Genomic DNA, 18,063 nt, shown 5'->3' with positions numbered 1-18,063 from the left:
AAACGCCCTTCCTGCATGACGCTTACGTCCTGAAGTGTCGTTTACATGTGCACATGTGCAGGTACATGTGTACGTGTGTCTGATTTAGTAAGTATGTATGCATGTGCAGTGGTGAAACAGATTCAACATCTTTTCTCCTGTAAACCCGTTGAAACAGAACTTTGTCCTATTAACATTTACACGGTGGCTCAAGTTATATGGGTTGAACCTCTAACCTATGAATCTCTAACATGTTAAATACATGTTAATAAATAGCTTTTATTCAGAGATTTCACATATTTAAAGAAATGTTCTACTCTTATGAAATTCTTTTTTTTTAATTTTTTCTATTGGAGTATAGTTGCTTTACAATGTTGAGTTAGAGGGGCTATATGTACACACACACACTCACACACACACACACACACACACACACACACACACACACACATATATCTCAAAAGGAGAAGCAGGTAACAGATCATGAGATGGTTGGATGGCATCACCAACTCAATGGACATGACTTTGCACAAACTCTGGGAGGTGGAGGAGAGCCTGGTGTGCTAGTCCATGGGGTCACAAAGAGTTGGACATGACTTAGCAGCTGAACAACAATGTACACATATAGCTGATTCACTCTGCAGTCCAGGAGAAACTACATACATACTTCAAACACACGTTCAAATTCTACAATCCCTGAGTTAGGAGGTGGAGAAGGCCAGACCAAGATTCAGTTAGGGAGGTGGAGAAGGCCAGACCAAGATTCAGGAAGTCTAGACGTACGTTGAGGAATTCTAGACACACATCGAGGAATTCTAGATGCAAGTTGAGGAATTCTAGGGTTACGGGGTCTGCCTTGTCGTAGTTTTCTATGCTAACTCAGCAGAGTCACCATGTGTCACACTAACCTTAACTCTGCAGTCACAACTTGCTTTCATGTATCATTTCAGTTGGTTCCCCCAGTGATCCTCATTACTGTCTAATTTTACAGTGAAAATCTCAGACAGTCCACATGAGATAAAAAGGTTCAAGCAGGACCTCAGCGTAGGTCTCTGGGTCCAGGTTAAGGTTGAATGAAACCAGGCCAGTCAAGACATTCTGGACACCATGGGCAGATTTCCAAACTTCATAGCCTTCTCCACAGAAGGCAGGCTGCCAGGGCGAGACACAGGGGAGTGCCCAAGTACACTCCCCATGAACCCACCTCTCCCATGTAATAGCTGTGACACCTAAGCTCTCTAAACCTGTTTCCTCACCTACTTTTTGAAACTGGGGATCGTAATGGTGCCTGCCTCCAAGAGTTACTGTGAGGATTAAAGAGAATACTGGGTGTAAAGCACCTGACTCAGATTCCTGGCATGAAAAAAGGCTCCATCGTGAGCTATTATGACTCCATGAAAGAGGCCATCATACAGGGCCTATCAGCCTCTCCCATCTCCACCCTCTAGGCCACAGGGGAAGACACTGCCATGCTGGGGTGTGTAACACAGCTCAGGTGTCCCAGCCCACGCATTGCACGAAATAAGCTCACGAATCAGGAGTCACAGGATCAGCAGGGGCAGGATCTCAGGAATACGGCAGAGGGGTGCTTCTTGGTCCTGGGCCTCAATGAGGAATGTCCATGGTTCACAAACCCTTTAAGTGGCCTCAGAGTGCTTCCAATGCAGGGCGAGTATGTGTATGTACTCTGTTTCATTATCAGTCAAAATGCTAAGTTCAGTTGTGAATTTCGTTTCTCTTTCCTTGACACATGAGCCTCTGTAGGCCAACACTAAGGAATAACATGAAATTCACCTTTAAAATATGACTTCTGTCCTTGTTGGTTATCTATGTTATTAATATATATAGAAGTGCGTTATCTGTTAATCCCAAACTCCTAATTTCTCTCTCCCCCGTCACCCACTTTGGTAACCGTAAGTTTGTTTTCTATGTCTGTGTTTTGTATAGTAGTTCATTTGTATCATTTTAAAGATTCCACACATAAGCAGTATCATATATTTATCTTTCTCTGTCTGGTTTACTTCACTTAGTATGATCATCTTTAGGTTCATCCACATTGCTGCTGATGGCATTATTTCATTCTTTTTTTATGGCTAAGTAGTACTCTATTGTGTGTATGGACCACATTCTTTCCACCCATTCATCTGTCAGTGGACGTCTAGGTTGCTTCCATGCCTTGGCTATTGTGAATCGTGCTTCAGTGAGCACTGGCGTGCATGTATATTTTCAAATTATGGTTTTCTCCAGATATATGCCCAGCAGTGGGGCACATGGTCACTCTAGTTTCCTAAGGATCCTCATACTTTTCTAGATAGTGGTTGCACCAATTGTACAGCACAGAGAACTATATTCAATATTTTGTAATAAGCTATAAGGGAAAAGAATCTGAAAAAGAATATGTGTGTGTGTGCATGCTCAGTTACTCAGTCCAGTCTGACTCCTTGGCAACCCCATGGACTGTAGCCCACCAGGCTCCTCTATCCATGGAATTCTCTAAGAAAGATACTGGAGTGGGTTACCATTTCCTCCTCCAGAGGATCTTCCCGACCCAGGGATCTAACCCAAGTATCCTGCATTGACAGGAAGATTCTTATCGTGGTGCCACCAGGGAGGCCCACGTGTGTGTATATAACTGAGTCAATCTGCAGTACACCTAAAACTAACACAACATTGCAAATCAACTATACTCCAATTAAAAAATCAAATTGAACTAAATTTGAAAATATGATTTTTTCATGACCACAAGGAAAGCTTGTAGAGGGATTCCCATGCCCTCCCCTGGAACTACTGGAGAGAGAAGAACACACACATCTTCAAACAGGAATGCATCTATAAAAATCAAGATCAGAAAGCCCTTGGACACCGATGAACAATGTGCAGGACTGTTGCAGGAAGTACATCAATTATGACTCATTACATTTAAAAGATGTAATTGCAAGAGAGTAAGCTGTAATTGCATATGTCTCATTTAGCAGGATAAGACGCCCATGTTCACACAGCTCTTTAATATAATGAACACATGTTTCTCTTGGCTTGTTTTCTTTTGCTGTAAAAAGTAAAATCTTTGTTACGAATATTTTCCTTCCCTACAGAGTCTTTCACGTTATCCCTATGGAAATATTAAACAGCCAGAAGCAGATACAGATCCCTACTTCTATCCTTAAATGCGAGAACCAAGTAGGTGAAGACCTGCCAGGATCACAAGACAATATTAATGGCAGAACTGCAACTGAATACTGTCTTTCTACCTCTGACGTTACTCTGCCAACAAAGGTCCTTATAGTCAAGGCTATAGTCTTTCCAGTGGTCACATACGGGTGTGACAGCTGGACCATAAAGAAGGCAGATCGCCAAAGAACTGATGCCTTCAAACTGTGGTGATGGAGAAGACTCCTGGAATTTCCCTGGAGAGCAAGGAGATCAAACCCATCAATCTTAAGGGAAATCAACCCTGAAGACTTGTTGGAAGGACTGATGCTAAAGTTGAAGCTCCAGTATTTTGGTTATCTGATGCAAACAGACAACTCATTGGAAAAGTCCCTGATGATGGGAAAGATTGAGGGCAGAAGGAGTAGAGGGCTTTAGAGGATGAGATGGCTGGATGGCATCACGGATGCAATGGACATGAACTTAGGCAACCTTCGGGAGTTGTTGAGAGACAGGGAGGCCTGGTGTCCTGTGGTCCATGGGGTTGCAAAGACTCAGAAACAATTGGGCTACTGGAAAAGAAAAGCAACAACAACAATCTCTGACTGGGAGACGTCTTTTCCAAAAGTAGGTCCAACACATCTTCAACTGCTGAGCTACTTCTCTTCAAGTATGGTAACTACAGGTCAAGAGAAAAGTCAGGTTAACTCAAAGTGCGATGAGAGTGACAATGAAATTCTCCTTCACAACCAAAGAGAACAGAAAGTAATGAAATAATACTTCCAGATGATAAGGCTTCCCCGATGGCTCACCAGGTAAAGAATCCGCCTGCAATGTAGGAGACACAGCGGACGCGGGTTCAATCCCTGGGTTGGGATGATCCCCTGGAGAAGGCAGTGGCAACCCACTCCAGCATTCTTGCCTGGAGAATTCCATGGACAGAGGAGCCTGGTGAGCTACAGTCCATGGGGTCACAGAGTCTGACAAAACTGTGTGACTAATCAGTAGCAGCAGATGATAAATGGCTATCATTTCAGCTCCTATAAAGCACAAGCTGGTATCAAGATTGCTGGGAAAAATATCGATAACCTCAGATATGCAGATGACACCACCCTTATGGCAGAAAGTGAAGAGGAACTAAAAAGCCTCTTGATGAAAGTGAAAGAGGAGAGTGAAAAAGTTGGCTTAAAGCTCAACATTCAGAAAACTAAGATCATGGCATCCGGTCCCATCACTTCACGGGAAATAGATGGGGAAACAGTGGAAATGGTGTCAGACTTTATTTTTTTGGGCTCCAAAATCACTGCAGATGGTGATTGCAGCCATGAAATTAAAAGATGCTTATTCCTTGGAAGGAAAGTTATGACCAACCTAGATAGCATATTCAAAAGCAGAGACATTACTTTGCCAACAAAGATCTATCTATTCAAGGCTATAATTTTTCCAGTAGTCATGCATGGATTTGAGAGTTGGACTGTGAAGAAAGCTGAGCACCGAAGAATTGATGTTTTGGAACTGTGGTGTTGGAGAAGACTCTTGAGAGTCCCTTGGACTGCAAAGAGATCCAACCAGTCTATTCTAAAGGAGATCAGTCTTGGGTGTTCTTTGGAAGGACTGATGCTAAAGTTGAAACTCCAGTATTTTGGCCACTTCATGTGAAGAGTTGACTCATTGGAAAAGACTCTGATGCTGGGAGGGTTTGAGGGCAGGAGGAGAAGGGGATGACAGAGGATGAAATGGCTGGATGGCATCACTGACTCGATGGACGTGAGTTTAAGTGAACTCCGGGAGTTGGTGGTGGACAAGGAGGCCTGGCGTGCTGCAATTCATGGGGTCGCAGAGTCGAACACAACTGAGTGACTGAACTGAACTGAACTGATACTCTGTGATATAATCATTCAAGAGAATACTCAAAATAAAGACATTTTCATACAAAGATCAGAATTTATCAATGGAAGCCTCCCTTCCCAAAGTATCCACTGAATTACACATTTCATTAAAAAGAAAACAATCTGGAAAAAAGAGGAAACAGAAGAAGTAACAATGAAGAAAAAATGGTAAGCATGTTTAGAAATCTATGTAGACATTGTTTGCAAAAATTAAAAACTAAGTCGTGGAGGAAATTAACTACAAATCAGGTCTAAATTATAAGGTAAAAAGATATAATTCTGAAATTGGCAGATAGCAGGTAAAATTTTTTTAATATAAATATTATTCATGAAGACAACAAAACAATAAGAAAACAGAAAATAATATGTTTACTGTGATCCCAAATGCAATTTTCACATTTTACATATATTAACAAACTTAATTCTCACAACAGCCTAGGACATGGGCACTTTTACTATCCCCATTTCACCAAAGGGTAACTGAGCTCAGAATTTCAGTTATGTACCAAAAAATCATACAACTACAAAATTATGCAAGAAAATGTTCCTGAGATGTGAGCCAAGGCAGACTGGACTGGGTCCTGTTTACTCAGGTATCTTATTAAAATTGAAATGTAACCACAAAAAATATGGAAAGAGAATATATGATAATATATTAAAAAATGAAGGGAAAACTTGACTCAGCGAAAATATGACAAGAGAACTGAAGAGACCAGGTAAAAGTGTAGTAAACAGACGGTAAAGTCTGAATATATCATTATGCACAACATACATAATTATGCTTCTCCTTAAACTGCAGATATTTGAAATTTTAAATTAAAGATAGAAAGTCTACTCACATGTGGTTTAACGAGATACAGCTAAAGGAAAATTACCCAGTTGATTTGATATGATAATTATGGTTAGGGAAAAAACATGTCTGGAAAATATAGGTGTGGAAAACATAGATACAGAAAAAAATACATGTGCAAAATGAAGTTTATTTTGAATAGCAATAGGGATATAAGAAAAAACAGACTTTGAGCCACAAGAAAAATGTTTAAAATAGGGACATTAATGAGTAACCTAATAAGTAAAGGAAGGATTTACTCAGAAGATTTTAACAATATTGAGCTAGTAGATACTTAATAACAAAGCATTAAAATATTAAAGCAAAAAATAACAAACTTACAAACAGCAATTGACATCACAGTCTTAGAGAGTGGTTTTAATGTACCCCCAGAAACTAATAGATAAAATAACCCAAAAAAATTGGTAATGCTATTTCATATCTGCACTCCATAATTTGAAATTTCATCTAGTCCTCTGCATGTATGCACATATGTGTGCCGGTATATGTGTACAAGTGCCTGCATGGAATAAAGAACACACAATCTTTTTCAATCAAAGCTTGAAATGTAGTTTTAAATGACCACCTATTAAGTCAGAGTGTGTGTGTGTGTGTGTGTGTGTGTGTGTGTGTATGTGCGTGCACTCAGTTGTATCTGACCCTTTGCAACCCCAGGGACTGTAGCCTGCCAGGCTCCTCTGTCCATGGAATCTTCCAGGCAAGAATACTGGAATGGGTTGCCATTTCCTATTCCAGAAGATATCCCCAACCCAGGGATCGAACACAAGTCTCTTGCGTCTCCTGCATTGGCAGGCAAATTCTTTACCGCTCACCCAGCTGGGAAGCCCCATTAGGCCACAGAAGATGTCTCAATCAATATAAAAAAACAACCAGGTCTATATAACCAAAATGGACTAAACTATGAATAAAAATTTAAAAATAACCATACATCTCAAAATGTTTATTACTATAACTCAAACTACAATCCTAAATACTTATTGAGCTACAATAAAAAAATCACAAGGAAAATGTAAAACACTGAGAATTGAGCTAAAGTAAAAACTCTATACGTCAAAACCATGCAAAGCAACTGAAACAGGATCAGAAGGATATATTTCTAGCCTTAAATACGTATATTACCATTCCTCTAAATTATAAACATTTGGATCATGAGAATTCATCTTTAAGAAGAGTTTCATTTAATATTCCTATTTCATCTCAGGAGGCATTTATTTGACTTCATAAAGACCAAACTGTATTTTACAGGTCCTGATGCATCATCAACAGTCATGTTTCCAGCTTTACCACTAATGTACGGTGTTAAGTTCTCCTCAGAATACAGATGGTTTGCAAGTTAAAAGCAGTAATGATTTCACACCAATTATTAGGAAAGTGCAATTTCATTTGCATCATCTCCCCGAATTCTTTAGTCTTTACCATTTTCTTTATTGCTATAACTTGCAATAGATAAATTTACATAAATTTAGAGTACCATGAATACTTTTTATTTTTATTTTATTTTTAAAAAGTTTTTATTGGAGTATCATTGATTTAAAATGTTGTGTTAGTTTCACGTGTACAGCAAAGTGAATCATATATATATATATGTCTCCACTTTTTTTTTAAGATTTTTCCCCATACAGGCCATTAGAGAGTACTGAATAGAGTTCCCTGTGCTATACAGCAGGTTCTTATTAGTTATCTATTTTATACATAGTAGTGTGTATATGTTGGGCTTCCCGGGTAGCTCAGCTGGTAAAGAAGCCACCTGAAATGCAGGAGACCCTGGTTTGATTCCTGGATCAGGTAGATCCCCTACAGAAGAGACAGACCACCCACTTCAGTATTCTTGGGCTTCCCTGGTGGCTCAGACAGTAAAGAATCCACCTGCAAAGTGGGAAACCTGGGTTCGATCCCTGGGTTAAGAACATTCCCTGGAGGAGGGCATGGCAACCCACTCCAGTATTCTTACCTGGAGAATCCCCATGGACAGAGGAGCCTGGTGGGCTCTGTGGGGTCGCAGGGAGTCAGACACGACTGAGTGACTCAGCACAGCACAGTGTGTATATGTCAATCCCCAATTCCCAATTTTATCCCTGTTCACCCTAGTCAAGGCTATGGTTTTTCCAGTAGTCATGTATGAATGTGAGAATTGGACTATAGAGAAAGCTGAGCGCCAAAGAATTGATGCTTTGGAACTGTGGTGTTGGAGAAGACTCTTGAGAGCCCCTTGGACTGCAAGGAGATCCAACCAGTCCATTCTAAAGGAAATCAGTCCTGATGTTGAAGCTGAAACTCCAATATTTTGTCCACCTGATGCGAAGAGCTGACTCATTTGAAAAGACCCTGATGCTGGGAAGGATTGAAGGCGAGAGGAGAAGGGGACGACAGAGGATGAGATGGTTGGATGGCATCACCGACTCAATGGACACAAGTTTGAGTAAACTCTGGGAGTTGGTGATGGACAGGGAGGCCTGGCATGCTGCAGTCCATGGGGTCGCAAAGAGTCAGACATGACTGAGTGACTGAACTGAACTCACCATATCCCCTGGTAACCATAAGTTTGTTTTCTACATCTGTGACTCTTGTTTTGAAAATAAGTTCATTAGTTACCATTTTTTTAGATTCTGCATATAAACAATATCATATGATATTTGTCTTTCTGTGTCTGACTTACTTCACTCAGTATAATAATCTCTAGGCCCACCCATGTTGCTGCAAATGGTTCTTTTATGGCTGAGTAATATTCCATTGTGCATATGTGCCATATTTTCTTTATCCATTACTCTGTTGATGGACATTTAGGTTGCTCCCATGTCCTAGCTATTGAAAAAGTGCCACAATGAACATTGGGGTGTATATGTCCTTTCAAACAGAGCAATCAACAAAGGATTAATCTCCAAAATAGAGTGTCATAAATGTTTTGTTTATAACATAGTCTCAAGTGTCAGTTTTCCACAGCTGTGAATTTAATGAGAATAAATAAATAGCCATATTTTGGACAAGATGATGACAAGAAAATGGCTCAGTAGGAGTTATAACAACTAAACTATTTAAATATCTTTGTCCACTTTAATAAGACTAATGTCATATAGCCATGCCAATTGTGGAGCTTGTCAGTTCATAAAAGTATTCATCACTGAAAATATTGAAAGTAATGCTAATTATGTTTTCAATTGTAACTGTTTTTTCAGCGATTAATAATCCTTATAAGTTTGGAGTCAACATACTGGAAAACAAGTAACTTCAATAATTAATGAGGTAAACTTTCAATTCAGTAATTTTTTAAATAATGACAAAATACACCCTAATAAAGTAGAAGTAACTAAATAATAGAGAGCAGAAATTTATAAATTAGAAGCCAACCAGAATGCAATTCTTTGGAAAAGAATAAAATAAATAAACTTCTATGAATTTTGATCAAAGTAAAGAAAGATAAAAATAACAATGTTAGGAAAAATAAAGTAGAACTTAAATACAAATAAAGTGAAGATTTTTAAAATCATGAAAAATAGATTTCTTCCCATAAATTTAAAAATGCAAATGAAATAATGACTTTCTAGAACAATAAAAACAACAAAACTGACCTAAGAGGACATAGACAAGCCAACAGAACAACAAACTTTAAAGCAATTGAATCATTAGTGAAAATATACCCATACACAAACCAACCAATTCACCTGGTTTACAGGTAAGCTTTTCCAAGCCTACAAAGTACAAATAAGTTTATACAAAAGGTTTTCTGTATACCTCTTTAGGACTTCAAGCTATGCAAAAGAATTCTGTAAAAGACAAAGCATCTCATTAATGATAAATATTATTCTCATTTTTAAAGTTGACCCAAAGACCAACATTTTTGGTAGGAAATCACCTGCTGTTATCTTAAAAAGTACAAAATTATATCTGTGGTAGAGTGCAGTGATAATTCTAGAAGACATGTGAAACGATCTTTAGAAAGACCCTTGAAGTCATCCTTTGGACAGAAAACAGGAAAAGTATGGTCGGCCCAATAGGAAGAGACGGTGGCTTTGAGAAAGTAAGAAATTAGACCTCTTCTTTGAGCTTTATCAGGAACAAACACATGTCATCAGGAGCACCTGGCTTTACAGGTGTGTTCAAAGTGAGACGTAGTTCAAATAATAAATGAAAGGCATGAGCCTCATCCACTGACCAACCAGTTGGTGAATACGCTTCAGGAAAACCAAATGTAACAAAGAGAAACAGATCAAAGGCAAGGATGGGTTTTTCCAGAGATCAAGATCTCAGTAATCAGGTGGATATTAACTAAAGAAACTCTCTGGTTTCATATTTAAATTCAGAACTGCCTGGAGCCCAGAGGAGAAACATTCATGCACCAAACTGCTTTGTCTTCCCCCTCAAATAACAATCCAAGTTATATCATTTCAAGACAACAGGATGAAGAGAAGACAAAAATTGTGCATGCTAACCCAAGTTCAAGGGCAAAGGTGAGAGATGACACCTGGAAAAGGCAAACAGGCCAGCTTCTCATGACTGCAAGAGTTGACAGAGTGTCTGGAGATCCACTGAGACAAACAAGGCAGCTGTGCTGCTCTAAACAGCAGGGGACACACTGCTTTGTCCCAGGACCCTGAACAGAGTTAGAATGTATGCCCAAGTTCACCCAGTCTAGGACAAATCCACTAACCCACTTCTTGGGCAAGGAATTCAGAGGAGACAAGCTTAGAATGAACAGGTTTCCCAGGTGGCTCAGTGGTAGAGAATCCACTTGCCAATACAGGAGTCATGGGTTTGATCCCTCAGTCAGGAAGGTGCCCTGGAGAGAGAAATGGCAACCCACTCCAGTATTCTTGCCTGGAAAATCCCATGGACAGAGGAGCCTGGCAGGCTACAGTCCACAGGGTCATAAAAGAGTCGGACATGACAATGACTAAATAAGCAACAAACAATCTTAGAACACACTAGGAAATTTTTCCTTTCTTCATCCTCTGGCTACCTATTATTCCAGGCTGTAGAACTCCATCCCTGTGTCCAGGATTTACCAGGCAAACTGAGCAGTTATAACTGTTTAAAAAAAATCAAGTCACTCAAAATATAAACATCCAAAGTGAAAGAACAATTAGAGTTCAAATGCACAAGGATGTAAGTGAAAAAAATTTCGGGAGATCTTTCTTCCCAAAAACAAAACAAAACACAACTTTTCAAAGGTGGAGCGAATCTGCTGCATTCTTTTATTTACTTAACCCACTTCACACACACACATACACATCATCATCATCATCAATTTAGGAAACTTTTCAACTACAGAACTTTCTTTTTGATCAAGTCACAGGAAAGTGGACTGTCCCTGATAATCAAGTTGTTGTTCAGTTGCTAAGTTGTGTAAGACTCTTTGCAACCCCATGGACCAGGCCTCCCTATCCATCACTATCTCCCAGAGTTTGTTTAAACTTATGTCCATTGAGTCAGTGATGCAATCCAACCATCTCATTCTCTGTCTCCCCATTATTTTGCCTTCAATTTTTCCCAGCATCAGAGTCTTTTCCAATGAGCTGACTCTTCGTATCAGGTGGCCAAAGTATTAGAGTTTTGGCTTCAGCATCAGTCCTTCTAATGATTATTCAAGGTTGATTTCCTTTAGGCTTGACTGACTTGATCTCCTTGCAGTCCAAGGGACTCTCAAGAGTCTTCTCCAACACAGTTTGAAAGCATAAAGCTGGATCATTCAACACTACTAAAAATGCATTTTCTCACTTCTGATTGAAGTATTTCTAAGGTTACAGTAGACAGCAATCTAGAAAATGATTCTGAATTCACCACTGGAAATGATTTCAACCTCCTACAAATGCTATTAGGTGCCTCCGTGGGGGCAACCTGTGATCCACATTCAGCTTAATCACTAGCAATGTTCCTCCATGTTCTCTGGGGCAGGTAAGCTCAGGTACGCTAGGTACACACTAAAAAAACTGCCCCAAATGCAAACCGCGACATTTTGCATGAGTTAACACTCCCATTCCCCCATAGCCTCACATCTCCCTGCACTGACTGCTCAATTCATCACCCCACCCAAATATGAGTTAATCACATCATACAAGTCCTGCCAAAGTAATAGTCTTTCCAGAGTGTACATGCTAAGTCGCTTCAGTCTTTCCAGTGCAAAAGTTCAAGTAGAATCTGATTGACCAGACTACTGTTTAATGGGCTGTAAAAATGTCTTAGGTACCTGCACAGTCTTCCCTAAAGCCAAAAAGAAAGTTTAGGGCCTTGGGGACAGGGGGGCGGATCCCCGGGCATTTTATAGGTCTTCTAGGAACAGAGCTACAGCAGATGGACAGGGCTGGACTATATACTGGAAGAACCTAGAAAAGACCCCAAGCACTAGCTTGTGGCTCAGCTGGTAAAGAATCTGCCAGAAATGCAGAAGACTCTGGTTTGATTCCAGGATTGGGAAGATCCCCTGGAGAAGGGACAGGCTACCCACTCCAGTATTCTTGGGCTTCTCTGGTGGCTCAGATGGTAAAGAATCCACCTGCAATGCGGGAGACCTGGGTTCGATCCCTGGGTTGGGAAGGTCCCCTGGAGGAGGCCATGGCAACGCACTCCAGATTCTTGCCTGGAGATTCCCCATGGACAGAGGAGCCTGGCGGGCTACAGTCCATGGGGTCACAGAGTCAGAAACAACTGAACAACTAAGCACAGCACTAGCTTATCCTTATTTCTCTGAGAACCACACCCTCAACCCACCATCTCTACTCCACTCAGACCCTTCTGGCCAAGAGACATGAACATCATCTGTTTCCATCTGGATGCCGCATCACATGCAGAAAGGAAAGAGGAAGCTCCAAATTTGGAGGAGGCAGAGAGATGGGCAGAACAGCAAAGTGCCAGGGAATATAAACACATCTGGATGAGAAAACTGCCAATGGGAAGATAAATACATCCATGAGCTCACACAAGCAACAATGCCTTTTAATAAAACACTGTACAATTAACATGATAAGGTCAAATAAGATAGATAGATCATGACAGAAAAACAAAGCAAGTGTTAAAAGGCAACCTGAGATAAGAACACTTGGAAAAGGCGGAGCCTAAGACAGAAGCAGAAAAAGGGGAGAGGCGGCCCAGTCCAGAGGAAAAGGAACCATAGTGCCAGAAAACTGTCAAGAGTGATTTCTGCTTCTCTTCCACCACTTCTGATGGTGACAATACTCAGTACTCACTGCATGCCCAGCTGTCCTATGAAGGTTACACACATCTCTTCTCATTTAACCCTGACACCAAACAAGCCTCCAGGGTAGGCAGGAAGATGAGACATTGAGCAGAGCTGGGTGAAATTCTGGCTCACCATCTGGCAGCAAGGTAACATCTCCATCTCTCAATTGCCTTGCATATGATATGCGGTCATCATTTCTGCCCCGGATGATTGTTAAAATTAGAGATAATGAACTTAAGTGCCTACTAGCGGCTGTTATTAGAGTGAGTGATCAGATGAAGATAATCAAGAGTGAGGAACAGAAGGAAGAGCCACAGTTGAATAAAAATGGCAACAGAGAAGCAGTCATAGAAACAGAAAGGAAGCACTACGCCAGGGACAAAGATTCAGACAGAGAAAAAGAGAACAGAGAACACTTGGCTCTCCGCTTTGTGTGTCTGTGCAAACTGTCTGAGTTTTATTTTCCACCTCCACCAAGCAGGTATATACTATCTGCCCTTCCTACCTGGCAGGGTTGCCCTGAGGACCATATAAGGAGACGAGCACCTGCATTTACAAGGACAGGCAACACTTTTATGCAAATGTGCACATCTGCTTAATACATGGAGAAATCCTTTCCCCCTTATTCCATTTCCCAAGGGAAATTAAAACATTCAACCAGTTTTAATGTTAAAACCGGGCAATTACAGGCTGTAAAGTCTTCTTTGGGCACCGTTAACAGAATCTGGTTAATGTAATCTAACATCCAAGATTCGGCTTCTTCCCTGCAACTTGCACCATCTACAAACTTGTTTTGCGCTTCCCTCTCAATTTATGTCTTTGTTTATTCCTCTCTGGAATGTTGTTCCCTTTCATCTGCCATGGACCGTCTTCTAGTCATCCCTGAAAACCTAGTTGAAATGTTTGTCCAGCATGAGGAAGTGATTCTCTTCTCTCTACACTGCATATTATCTTTTCTGAATGTCTTACTCCATCTAGCATTTTTATGGATTATGATCACTGGGCTGTATGCCATCCCCTCCCCCCAATCTTCAGGTGTGAGGATGCCAGCAATGTGTCTTTTTATCCTTTATGTAGACCTTAGAGCATGGGTCTTTTCAAGGGGCAAATGTATAAAACATATGCAATAATGCATAAATTCTGTCCACCTAACAACTTTTTGGAATCATTACACCAGTAACTGCTATATTCTAAGATTAAAAAGTATATACATATAAAGTAAAAATAATATAAAGCACCACAAGCATAATAAAATTTAAGTGGGGTGAAAATAAATGAAGATGAATGAATAAGCCAACAAAGTCCTACTGTATAGCATAGGGAACTCTGTTCAATGTCATGTGGCAGCTTGGATGGGAGGGGAGTTTGGAGGAGAATGGATACAAGCATATGTACGCCTGAGTCCCTCCGCTGTCCACCTGAAATTATCACAACATTGTTAATCAGCTATACTCCAATACAATAAAAAAATTTTTAATTTTTTAAATTTAAAAAAAAAAGGTGAGAAAACAGATTTGGAGATATATTTCCAAATGAGAGTTTAAGGTAGTTTTTGAAACTTGGGTTTTTTTAAACATGCAACTGGCTTCACTGGCCTTAGTCACCAAGAAAATGCTTCCTGGAGAGCTGTCACTCTCCAGCCTTGGCCCAGAGGAGGGAAGGCACAGGGCCCCTTTCCCAGACACTCTGTCGTGCTGCAGGCACTCAGGTGCCCCTGATCCCCTTTTCCAGACACCGCAGCAGTCAGGTGCGGGCCAGGGTCTGCGTGGCTACCAAGGCGCATCCATCTCCAAGCATCAAGGGCTTCGACCATTCTAGCAGCACTGATGCCCTGCTCCCAGTAAGTGAGACCCAAAATTTCAGCCCACTCCCCTCCTCCCGCAATCAACAGGTCTCCACTTTGCCAGAGGGCTGTCACTCGGCATGCCAGGCAGAGGAAGCAGCGAATCGCTAAGTTGGTTACAGGTTGCAACTCCGGGGCTATTTCAAGGCCAAGTTCCACAAGAACCAAAGCATAAAGCTGCTCCCCCCACACCCCTCCCCCGGGGAGGGAAGGTCCCTTTCGGCGAGATGAAGCTGCTCTGTCGCCCCTGCCCGGGTCCCGGGGAGGCGGCCACGACCCAGAGGTCAATTCGCCGCGGCCCCTGCCCCACCCCCGCGGGTCCGGCGCGCTCACCGATCTTGGCCAGGGAGGCCAGCAGGATCCACAGGGTGATCTCGAAGGGGATCTGCACGTGGGGGTAGTCCAGGGTGAACACTGGCAATCGGCTCTCCTCGAACGGCGTCGTGCCCGGAGCCACCACGCTGGCGGGGCTGGGCGGAATGGAGCTCGTGCCCCGGGCCCGCGGCGCGTCCAGCAGGGTCTCGGCTCGGGCGCCCGCCGGCCCCGCCGCCTGCAGGAGCAGCAGCAGCAGCAGCAGTGGGGCCTGCCCTCTCAGCCCAGGGCCCGCCGGCTCCATGGGCGCTGCTCCCCGCGCCACTGTAGCCCAAGCGGTCGGCCCTTCGTGCGCTCAGCGCATCGCCCCTGAGCCGGCAGCGCTGCCCGCCGCCGCCACGGGGCCGGGAGTCTGCGACGCACCGGCCCGGTCCCTGCTGCGAGCAGGCGCAGCGCCTGGCGGGCGCGCACGGGACACTCGAGGCCACAGCGCGGACCCTCGGCGCCCTCAGCCGCCCGCCGCCGCCGGCCGCCGGCCCATGTCCCGTCCGCCGCCCGCCGCGGCTGCAGGCCCGGCCCCGGGCGGCCCGCGGGCGGGGGCGGGGCGGGGCGGGCGCGGCGCCCGCCGCCGCTGGGCGGGAGGACCGGCCCGGGGCGGGCGCGCGACGCACCTGCCGAACCCGCCGGCGAAGCGGGGCCCGGAGCCGCGGGGGCGGCGGCCGCGCTCGCCTGGGGCCCACGCCGCGCGGCGAGACCGGCCAGCCCCGGAGCCGGGGAGCTCTGGGCGCACGGGCCGCGCCGGGCGCGAGGTGACCGGAGCTGTCCCCGCCCCGGAGGCCGCGTCGGGCATCCATCCAGGGAAGGGGCCGGCGCACCCACGCGGCGCGCGGGGGAGACCCGGGGCGCGCCCCCGGCGCGGAAGGTCTAGAAAAGTCTCCTGGGGTCCCTCTTCCTATACTTCGCCAGGTCGTGCCTGGGGCACTCTCTGTCTCTGTCTCGGGGCGCCGTGTTCCCGCGCTCCCACCCGAGCCTCGGCTTTTCTTTACCACCGAGCACGGCTGTCAATCGCCGGACCCCTGTCGGTTCCACTATTCTTCCCGCCCCCGTCACAAAAAAGGAAAACATCTCTGATTTCAGGCTTCGAGGTGTTCACGTCCCGGAGCAGCAGAACCATCATTATTTCGTGGAAAGCCGGTGATTTGCAGAGCTCAGATGAACCCGCTCCGCTAATTACAGGACAGGCTGTGGTCTGGAGAGCGGAGGCGAGGAAGTGCGGTTCCCCTTCTGGATCGGAAGGAGCCCCGTCTGCCCGCTCACCCGGTCGTCCTGGTTCTGAGATTCGGAGTGAGCGCAGCGGCCTCGCGGGAGTCGGCCTTGACCTTGCTGCCTGCCATCCGCTGTCGCAGCATCTTTGTCACCAGGAACTGAAGGCTCCCTGAAAGCAGACAAGTGGTCACTTCAGTACCTGAAACCGTTTTGCCTTCGTTAGGAAACCAAAATCTTTTCTCATTTTGTTAATGCGTCCAGACATGGCTCCTGCTGTTAAACGCCCTGAAGTTCAACATTCGAGGCAAATTTTACTTTCAAAGTTCTAACATAGGGAATCTGAAATGTCAGCAAAAGGGACAAGGGAAAAAAAAAATTTCTTGACCTGAACAGCCGTTTTCAGACCTTGGAAGAAATGAGGAGAAACAAGTCCAGGAGAAAAATGGGAGGATTCTAGCAGAGGGCACAGAACACTTCCCTTAATACTTGACAGAACATATCTGTTTAAAAAGTGCAACAGAGTAGAATTTAAGGATGGTCTATCCTCTGTAAAAAATAATAATAATAATTGAGCCATCCAGAAATCTGCCTCCCCCTCTCTATTGGAAATTGTCTGGAAATCTGCTGGAAATTTGTGTTAAAATGTGAACTTAGCATTTCCTTCTAAGGGAAGGAGCAGCAAATAACTGCTTTTAAAAAAGCAAAAGTGTATCTCCACATGGGAAGCTCAATGCAAGGTATTTTTTGTGTGTTGTTGTTAATCACCCTGAAAACCAAAGACATGCTATACCCATTGTACCCATTTTATGTGAAGAATTAGGATGAAGGAAGGTAAAAGCAAACAAGTAAAAAGACTTACTCAAGCAGGGGTCTGAAAGGAATTCCAGCCCAGGCCTGTTCAGGTAACACTGGTTCCATCCCACCTTCCACCCTGTGACTAGTTGCTCCCCAAAGAGTAGGTTACTTCCTTAGGGGCTTTCAAATAGAATAGTGGAGATTCATTTAGGAAATATCCCCGAAAGCTGTAGCAGAATAAAGTATTATTTCCAGTAAGCGAATCAGGCCAGTTCTACACATTGAGTGAAATAATGGTAGGCCAAAGGCACATTCTGACAGTAATTTCTAGGAGTCTGACTCACGTAATCTATTTAAGGATAATGTCACCCCAGAACCAGGATGATGAAGGTCAGATCTACGATTCTGGGACCTTCCTGCCCATGGGAGCTGTAATGACTTCAAACTCCAGGTTTGATCCCCGAGTCAGGAAGATTCCCTGGAGGAGGAAATGGCAATCTATTCCAGTATTCTTGCCTGGAGAATCCCATAGACAGAGGAGCCGGGGGTGGGGGTGGGGGGTGGAGTGGGGTGGGAGGGGAAAGCTTCAGTCCACAGAAGCACAAAGAGTTGGACATGACTGAGCGACTAACACAACACTGTAGTTGAAGGTTATCAACTTTTTCTTACATTTGGAAAAATGCTCTTTTATTTATTCTTATCCACGGAAGATGAATGTCTTGACTGTAAACACTCTTGCCATCTCTCAAACAAGAAAGGGTTAAATTACACCCCTTTGCTGACAAGGGCTTGGCTGAGCCATTTCTCTGAA

At 43.7% G+C, this 18,063-nt stretch overlaps 1 protein-coding gene across 1 annotated transcript in view; it reads right to left on the bottom strand.

Annotated features, from left to right (window-relative positions):
* SLC9A2 (solute carrier family 9 member A2) overlaps nt 1–15,623 on the bottom strand; it is a 91,286-nt gene extending 75,663 nt beyond the window's left edge. Inside the window, exon 1 of the mRNA XM_019969840.2 lies at nt 15,213–15,623. Within this exon, the coding sequence (XP_019825399.2) occupies nt 15,213–15,495 (283 nt within the window). The 5' untranslated portion in view covers nt 15,496–15,623. The remainder of the gene's footprint in view (nt 1–15,212) is intronic.
* Nucleotides 15,624–18,063: the final 2,440 nt, after the last annotated feature.

This window comes from Bos indicus, chromosome 11 (genome assembly GCF_029378745.1).
Source record: "Bos indicus isolate NIAB-ARS_2022 breed Sahiwal x Tharparkar chromosome 11, NIAB-ARS_B.indTharparkar_mat_pri_1.0, whole genome shotgun sequence".
Taxonomy (NCBI): domain Eukaryota; kingdom Metazoa; phylum Chordata; class Mammalia; order Artiodactyla; family Bovidae; genus Bos; species Bos indicus.
The sequence above is the reverse complement of the archived record's forward strand: the minus strand, read 5'-3'. Positions and strand labels throughout refer to the sequence as shown.